Source organism: Sander lucioperca, chromosome 12 (genome assembly GCF_008315115.2).
Source record: "Sander lucioperca isolate FBNREF2018 chromosome 12, SLUC_FBN_1.2, whole genome shotgun sequence".
Lineage (NCBI taxonomy): Eukaryota > Metazoa > Chordata > Actinopteri > Perciformes > Percidae > Sander > Sander lucioperca.
In genome coordinates this window covers 23,023,871-23,032,901 of record NC_050184.1, presented here as the reverse complement: position 1 = coordinate 23,032,901, position 9,031 = coordinate 23,023,871, and the positions used below count along the sequence as shown (strand labels likewise).

The window sequence follows — 9,031 nt, the reverse complement described above, 5'->3', positions numbered from 1 at the left end:
GTCCTCTGAACACCACAGGATGGAGCTAACACACACGCTGCAAGAAGTAAGTTATGCTCTGAACACCACAGGATGGCGCTAACACACATGCTGCAAGAAATAAGTTATGCTCTGAACACCACAGGATGGAGCTAACACACACGCTGCAAGAAATAAGTTATGCTCTGAACACCACAAGATGGCGCTAACACACACGCTGCAAGAAGTAAGTTACGCTCTGAACACCACAGGATGGCGCTAACACACACGCTGTATGAAGTAAGTTATACTGCTCCTCTGAAATGACTGTTTCACAGCGAATAACGTTATCTCACATCCCGTTCACTGTTCACGCTTCAGGTCACTACTTCAGGCTGCAGCCCACAGTAATATCATGGATAAAATTTTTATATACGTAGTTTTGGGGACAATGACATGGCTTGTCTTGTTGTTGCCATCGTCCATTAATACCTGACAATGGACACCTCGTCGGGCATTAACCCTTACTCAAATTCTCTAATGTTTCAATAGAATTTTTCAAGTCTCTGGCTGTGTCTCATTCTGCATACTTCCGTCAGTACACTAATGCTAATGTGCACTGACCACTTACTGCCGTAGTGTCACTTTCGATGGTTAGTATTGTCCCAAAAGGAACACTTATGTTAAAACACTTACCGGAAATGACGAATGTGATGAACGCAACACATGGCAGCTGATTGGACGAACGCGTCACGTGGGTCTGGCTGCTCCCGAATTTCAAAACCGACCAAAATGGCAGCGCGTTGGGAATACAGTCTCGTATTTTATGAAAATAGTTCACCGAAACGTGTTTCTGAAAACATTTTATGTGAGAAATAGGCCGTGCAGTTGCTGAATCTGTCTGTTTTTTTGATCGACAAAGGTCAGTTAAAAGATTTTCGTCAGATTTTGAGAGGCGGTGAGCTGAGCCGACCGCTCCTCTTTATTTGCATGAAGTAAACTGATTCAAAACTTGCTGACGTCCCTGGTCCCTCCCCTTTCCACTTTGTAGTCCAGGTGGCGCCCGTTTAGTGCGAGTAGGGTCCATCGTTCAACACTGAACTTTCTGACCGTTTTTAGGGGGTCATCCTGGTACTTTCAGTGCACTGACTTTTTGCGTTATCTCCACTATATACTTAAAACTAAGTGTTTGAAGTGTGCAAGTAGGCGCTTTGAGACACAGCCATAGTTTTGGGGACAATGACATGGCTGGATAGCTAGCTTGTTTTGTTGCCGTCGTCCATTAATACCAAGGGGGTAAGCGTCTCCCCGGAACCTGTAGCTCCTATGGTGCCATTTTGATGCTACCAAGCCATCACCTCCCGTTAGCATCCCATTGACTGCCATTCATTTTGACGTCACTTTGACAGAGAATAACTTTACATCTGAAGAGTTTAAAGACTCTATTTGTCCATTGTTTATTTCTAAAGAAACACGGCAATGTATAAAAGGCTCCATTACCTTGTAGCTCACGTTATGGCTCCGTAGCAGACGTTTTTATAAAAATAGGCTAACGATTGGGTCATAACCACGAGACTTACTGTCTCATAGTAGAGGAATTACCGTATAGTACAGGAGAAGCTCTCAGGCAGTTTGGACTTCCATTAGCTGTTTAAGTTTAATTACTAATGTTAACTATCATTTTAGTGATCAATAATTAGCCTGTGTCTATGTTATCTCCTTACATATACCTACGCTCTCCGTCTCTGCTAGATTGGGAATGATTGAGATTTCTCTTGGCACAGCTACCAGAAGACTTCCAACTTTCAGACAGGTTGCTCACGTCACATCTACGTCTTCAAGCTCAGTTGGAGGCTGCTCAGTAACGCTCAGCCATCACCGGGAAAGAGACTTCACTGGTCTCCGTCCAGAGACACGGGATCTGTTGGTCCATTATATATACTGTCTATGATTAATACCTGACAATGGACACCTCATCGGCATTAACCCTTAACTAACCCATTAACTCAAATCCTCTAATGTTTCAATAGAATTTTTCAAGTCAGTTTCTGTAAGACCACCACTAAAGGAGTCTGTTTTCCCCTCTGTCCTCCCCCCTTTCTCTCTCTTCACAGAACCACGAGTTCACAAACGAGATCAACTACAGCGAGCTCTGTATGACGGAGTCAGTGGGCTACAGGACCAGTCGCAGCACTTCCCTGTCCAGCCAGCAGGGGGCGCAGAACAACTCCACCGGCTGCTGCCCGCGCCGTGCCAGGAGGAGAGCCGCCATGCGACTGGCTAACTCCACGGTGTCGGTCAGCCGTGGGAGCATCCAGGAGCTGGACACCCTGCACATCAAAAGCACCTCCATACCACCACAAACGTAAAGAGAGATAATGATTACCAACATAGCATCATGACTTTGCGTAAACATACACGCCACTTTCCTAAAACCAAATGGCGTGTTATCTGTACGCATTTTCAGCTATCCACGTGTATGTCTACGCAGCGGATGTAAACATACCCACCATGTGGCGTCGCCACGTCGCGTGTTATCGCGAGGTGGCAACGTACTATCGGTTGGGTTTAGGAAAAGAACATTGGGAAAGGCTTTCGTAACACAAAAAAGCGACAAAAACACGGAAAATAATGACAAAAACACGCTTAGGAAAACAATAAACGGTTGGGTTTAGGAAAGAAACATTTGGGAAGGCTTAAAAAACGGCTGAAAGTCGCCACACGCGGGACGTGAACCCGGCTCAGTCCTGTTTTACCCATCCGCCACCCAACCAACCTCCTAATGCGGACCAACGTCCCTTTATACTACTCGATATGTCGAAAATTCACTTGTAATGTAGATCAGTGGCGGGCGAATTGCGTTGATAAACACACTAAGAAGCGATTATGCGTCTTGATAACACGCCTAAATGGAATACGAATTGGTGTGTCATACATACAACCACTTCATGAGATCAGTCTGTGATTACTGATAAAATACGGACATAAAAATACACGACAGTACAGGAGACACAAAGACGCGACGATAAAGCAAGGATTTAAAGGTCCTATTTCATGCTCATTTTTATTTCAGTTTAAACTTGTATTTTGAGTTTCTACTAGGACATGTTACTATGCTTTAACCCTACTGTTGTCCTTGGGTCAAATTTGACTCGTCAAAATGTCTCTATCAGAAATATGGGTTTCTTTTTAACCAAATTAGCCCAAAATAACATGGATTCATGGTTCCCTACAACGCTCTCCGCAAGTACAATTAATGATCACTTTACTTTCATTACATTTTGAGTGTTTTCTTCAATTATATAGCGTTTGAAAAGAATGTAAACAGTTTTTAAACATTATTCGGACTAAACTTTGACATACACCAGTCTATGACTATCCATCTGAGAGATGGTGCTCTCTGGAAATGATGATGGAGATGCTCAAAGATGACGACTTCGATGACTTCAGGGTATATGCAGCTTTATTCAATATTGAACAAATTCTCATGAGGGAGAACACAAGGTACATGCAACGTGGCGCAAGCCAAGTACTCTCTTCGAATCTCTCTCGACCCGACCGTCTTATAGATCTTGAAAACCTTTACATCTGGAAACCCTTCCATGATCTCATCATAACAACTGTGTTATTCACATATTCTGCAAAACACAACTTTCATGTAGGCCTCACCAAAGGTCATAGGTTAACTGTGCCTAAAGTTGTTATTCAGCTATAGAATGACAGATAACATAATACATCTTGACAGCTGTTCAATCAGGGCCTCTTTTGGCTGTTATTCTCCTATGCCAACATCTGGATCGGATCCAGTGTCTCACGCCTAAGACTTCATAACATCATTCTGAACTTTTAACTAGATTCTTTCAATAACACATTACATGATATGAAATATGAAAATACATTTGGTTTGATTATATCACCTATCACCATCAACATACATTACTCTGATATTTGTCAAAATAATTCATAATTTCTGCTTTTTTGACTCAACAATTTTGTGTAATTTCCTTTAAAAGAGGTTTATTGACCATGAATTCTAAAAAATAAGTGTAACAGTAGTGGTAATAAGTTGGTGAGTGGCGCCTATACAGTACTGGTGGTAGTGGACGAAAGCGTCAACAATCAAAAAACATATAAAAACATTGAAAAAAAAAGGTTAATTTTCTTTTTTCACCGGAGAGGACAACACGAGGGATAATGTTCACAAAACACTTTAATACGTCTCCATAACAGCAGGCGGCGCTAATCTGTATTGTCGCCCAAAAATGAAAACCGGCAGCTGATTGGACGAACGCGTCACGTGGGTCTGGTTTCTCCGGAAATTCACAGCCAGACTGTCATGGCGGCTCGTTCAGAATAAGATCTCATATTGGACTAAAATAGTTCACCGAAACGTGTTTCTGAAAACATTTTAAGAGAGAAATAGGCCGTGCAGTTGCTGAATCTGTCTTCATTTCAGATCAACAAAGGTCAGTTTAAAAGATTTTCATCAGATTTTGAGAGACTCTAGTCACGCTCATCCCGCTCCCCGTTTCCGGGTTAGCTCTCCACCAATCAGATGGGTCATTTGAGTCTGACTGCCGGCAGTGCCCGCCCCGCTGATTATACATGTCAAATCAGCCAAAATGAAGGCCGACGGCCCCTCGGACGGACGACGGCACGGAACACACCGACCAGACTCGAGTCACCGACCTCGCCAGACTGTCAGACGGCCGATTATCGGCTCGGTGTGTCAGCGCCTTAACACCGTCTCCTGAAAACTGGCGGCCGATAAATAGACACAAAGAAACAACTGTACTGAAGACACAAAGACAAAGCCCTGATAAACATCCTGTAAAACTCAAACTGTTGGACTTAAGATAGAATTTGTTCAACAGCCTTGACTTTTAACAGTTAAATAACTGCAAAACTTAACAATATTTGAAAATCGATAATTATTTATTATAATTTTTTTAAATGACATTTATATCTGCATTTATGTCAAAATCTAGAGACTTTCAAACATCAACATGTCATTTATTAATATGTATTAGTGTCTAAATGACATATAAACATCTTTTCGTATTCTATGTTGCCTGGAAACGCTTCCAACACGCTTGCGTGTTGCGTGAAAAATAGGCGTCGGTCCTATTTCTAGCATGCACGCGTTTTTGGCACTGCTCAAGCCGCACCTGAGACGTGCGTGTCACGCAGGCAGTGTGTACGCTCTAACCTGTTACCATGGGAGCCCAAATAAAAACGGACATGCCACGCAGCCAGTGTGCAGGAGGCCTAAGGGTTGCCCAATCGCCCGGGAAAAGTAAAACGCCACATCCGGGGAATAAATATAACAACCCACTTGCCCATTGTATCATAAATGACGTCATCATTCTCTTGCCCCCGTCGGAGAATGATTTGATTTTAACGTGCTGTTGGCCAATCAAGAATTAAGTTGGTGCTTGGCGCTTTTGACTTTTCTTTCAGACTTTTTTAAGCTTTTGCCGCTTTCAACATTTTTGACTTTTTTTCCGACATTTTGTTTGACATTTGACTCCAGTTTTCCAACGTTCTTGACAACAATATTTTTTTTAAGTTTGATGGGTTTTTTTCAATAATTTTATAATAATAATACAATACAATAAGTTTTTTTATGCTTTTTGTAACTTTTTTAAATTTAAAAAGCAATTTCTTTAGGGGCCAGTAAAAATGTACTTCAGGCAACTTGAATTTTTTTTGACTTGCCCAACCGGACATGTAAAAAAAAACTTTGAAACCGTTGAACCGTGAATCTGCATCACGCCCTCTCACTTCCTTCTAGTTTTTATTTGAAGTCTTTTTTTCCTTATTGATGAAATAAACTCTCTCATGTTTGTTTCTCTCCTCAGTCGTTCCAGTCTGAACGCCCAGATGTGTGACCTGAAGCTGAACTGCGGGGAACCAGATTTCAGCGCTGCCATCATCAGCATCCCCACGCCACCCGCCAACTCGCCGGATGAGAGCCTCCCCCCGTCGCCTGCGCCCGTCCCCGGCATCCTGCGCAACACCCGGGCCACCGCCTACACCCACGACAACGTCAAAATCTCCTCCTTATAACCTCCGACCGCGCCCGCGACTTCCCCCTCCAAACCCAGCCGCCCCACCAGCCAACCTCTCCGTGAACTCTGAACTTCCTTTGAACCTCTGATCTTGAACCCAGGGAACTGCAAGCTGAGATTTCGGGGACTACTCAGACGGAAACTTTGAGTACTGCTGGTTTGCTTTCACTTCCTCTCACCATTTTGTGGATTAAAGGAGGCAAAATGGAGACAATGGTTTTCCGTACAGGAGGCGACACAAAACAGCAAAAACTGGAGCAAAAATCAAAGGCAAGGAATTTGTAAAGGAACCATAATTGTTCTCCCGAAGACTTTCCAAAGTCTTAAGGATCTCCTCCTCATGCATTTTACCTCAAAGTATGTTGGTGTACAATGCATAAGGAGGGGATTTGCCTCCCTTTCACGGTTTTGACCTTTTGAATCTCATTGCACAAACCCCAGGAGAGTTCAACCAATGGAAAAGATGCCAAGATCCCCAAAGAATGACCCTGAAACCAACTGACAGGTTGAATCATTGGGTCAATTTTGCGTCCTCCTCACCTTAATCCTTAAGAGGAGGGCTACAAAATGATTGCTGCCGAGGACAACGGTCTTATTTTTAAGTCTAAACCTGGAGTCAACGGACTGAGTGGTTTTATTTCTCAAAAGAGAAGTTGGCCTGTTGGTTTTTGGTGAATCTGAAGGACTGCCGACCGCTGGTCTAACTCATCTGTGATTGGACTAAGAAGTGACAGAGATGATCTGTATACAACCAAACAACCCTCAGCGGCTTCAGAGGCCATGGCTACAACTTATTACTTTGGATGTTTGTTGTTGTGGTGAAACAGCAGGTGACGGCTAGCAAGCGTATAGCGTTTGGCTTTACCAAACCAGGATGGTTTCTTTTCTTTTACAGCGACAGACGGGATCAACGCTGCTCAGTTGAGTGAAGTGTTGGAGCTCTTTTCCTTGAAATGTAAAGGTTTTGTAGGTTTAAACCCCAACAATGGGTCAAGATGTCTTAGAGGAGGATGAAAATGTATCTCAAATCGAATGGAGTTCAGGAATATGTATGGATGATCTCTCCACTGGCTCTTATTCAGCTACTGAAGCCACTTCAGGTCACTTTTTAAGGAAAGTAAGGGAATCATGGGCGAGAACTCTTGAGCCTTTATCCGAGGTTGCAAGAGATGAAAGATTAAAAAACTCCTGGAGGGATGATCCAGACGCTGCTGAAACGAATGAATCTAACATGTTAACTGAACTCTGAAAACTGGGTTTAACTGATCTATGCTGAGCCTGAATACTGTTCACACAACGACATTGAGCTGATGTTAACTTTAGGGACTAAACCGAGCCATTCTGAGCAGCGCTGGACTAACATGGTTTTCCAAAATGCGACTGTAGAGAGGACAAAGTTACTGTGGACAGGATTAATCTAGTCTGATGTGGACAAAGTTACTCTGGACTGGATTAATCTGGTCTGATGTGGACAAAGTTACTCTGGACTGGATTAATCTGGTCTGATGTGGACAAAGTTACTCTGGACAGGATTAATCTGGTCTGATGTGGACAAATTTACTCTGGACTGGATTAATCTGGTCTGATGTGGACTTGTCTGGTCTGGCTGTAGCTCAGAAGTGTTCAGACTAGGAACGAAAGCCTTTTACTTTTCAAAATATGCAACATTACTACAAGCAGGAAAATAGCATCAACAAATGAACAGAATAATAATAACAATATTAATGTGTGTGTTATAAAAACTACAGTAATTATTGCAGGGAACATAATGTAAAGTAACTAAGAAATTCATTTGTTGTGTGATCTTTTCAGTGAGAGAGAGAACGAGAACACAAGTATTCTGCAATAGATTTAAATAGGGAAAGGGAAATGCAGCGCCAGAAGCTCTTCAGCACTCAAATCACGTTTGTCCCGACGCCGTGCACTCTGGGAAGAAACACGTTATTTTACAACAAATTAATGAAGGCGGGAAATATCCACCCACAGATATCGGCATGTTTCAGTATCACTTCACTCTTATTTATCAGTCATTCTTCCATTCAACCTTTCTTTATACTCCAGAGATCACTGGGCCTCATTCACCAATATATCTTTCTAAGTTCTTTCTTAAATGTGTTCTTAAAAGTCCCTAAAAAAAAGTCTACGTCTGATTCATGATCATTCGTGTTCTTAAACAGCAGAATTGTTCGCAGGTGTGTTCTTACAATGATGAATCCCAATGTCTTTGTAAATGTAAAGCTCGTGCCCGTTGCTATTTAGCATAATAGTTAAACGCCCCGTTAATTCCCATCAAAGGGCGTGAGATGGCAGGGCCGTGTGCACACTTAGAGAAATGTCGAAAAGACGTGGTAAAGACTGTGGAGGCCTCAAGTCCAAAAGAAAGAAAAACTTAAGTAATTCTGAAGTAGAGGGACTGCTGCAAGAAGTTAACGAAATACGAGACATCATATTTAGTAGCGTCAGCAGTGCATACTAAGCAGCAAATAAAACTGATGCATGGAATGAAATTACTCATGCAGTGAACGCTGTATCTGGAGTATATAGGTATAGTATAAGAGTATAAGTATATAGGCCTAGCACAATTCATGAATATTTACCACCACCATCAATTCCAAGTATTCCTTTTGGCTTGAAATTTTACATTTGCATTTGCATGAACTGGAGTAGACGCTCCATATTCATGCTCCATCTAGAAATACGTTAGCTGGTAAGAGACATACAGGACATACTGCTCCGTGTGTGTGTGTGTGTGTGTGTGTGTGTGTGTGTACGTATTACAGCTATGGTAGCCTTCACGCTTCAAAAAGCCGGTCTCTTGCTCTTTTCAATATCCTTTTTCTTTTTCTGGGTGAAGAAGAAGAAGACTCCTGTTCCTGAAATTTGGATTTTGAATACGTGTGGTCCTCCATGTTTCCTTCTTCAAACTTGCCGGGAATCTACGATACCCGTTAGCAGCATTAGCAGCAGCTTTTTATCATATGACAGAGAAAACGTGAAAGGTG

General features: G+C 42.4%; 1 protein-coding gene across 1 annotated transcript in view; it reads left to right on the top strand.

The window, feature by feature from the left end:
* Positions 1–8,154, top strand: part of kcnd1 (potassium voltage-gated channel, Shal-related subfamily, member 1) — a 59,470-nt gene extending 51,316 nt beyond the window's left edge. The window contains exons 7-8 of the mRNA XM_031293173.2: positions 2,073–2,323; positions 5,820–8,154. Of these exons, the coding sequence (XP_031149033.1) occupies positions 2,073–2,323; positions 5,820–6,027 (459 nt within the window). The 3' untranslated portion in view covers positions 6,028–8,154. The remainder of the gene's footprint in view (positions 1–2,072; positions 2,324–5,819) is intronic.
* Positions 8,155–9,031: the final 877 nt, after the last annotated feature.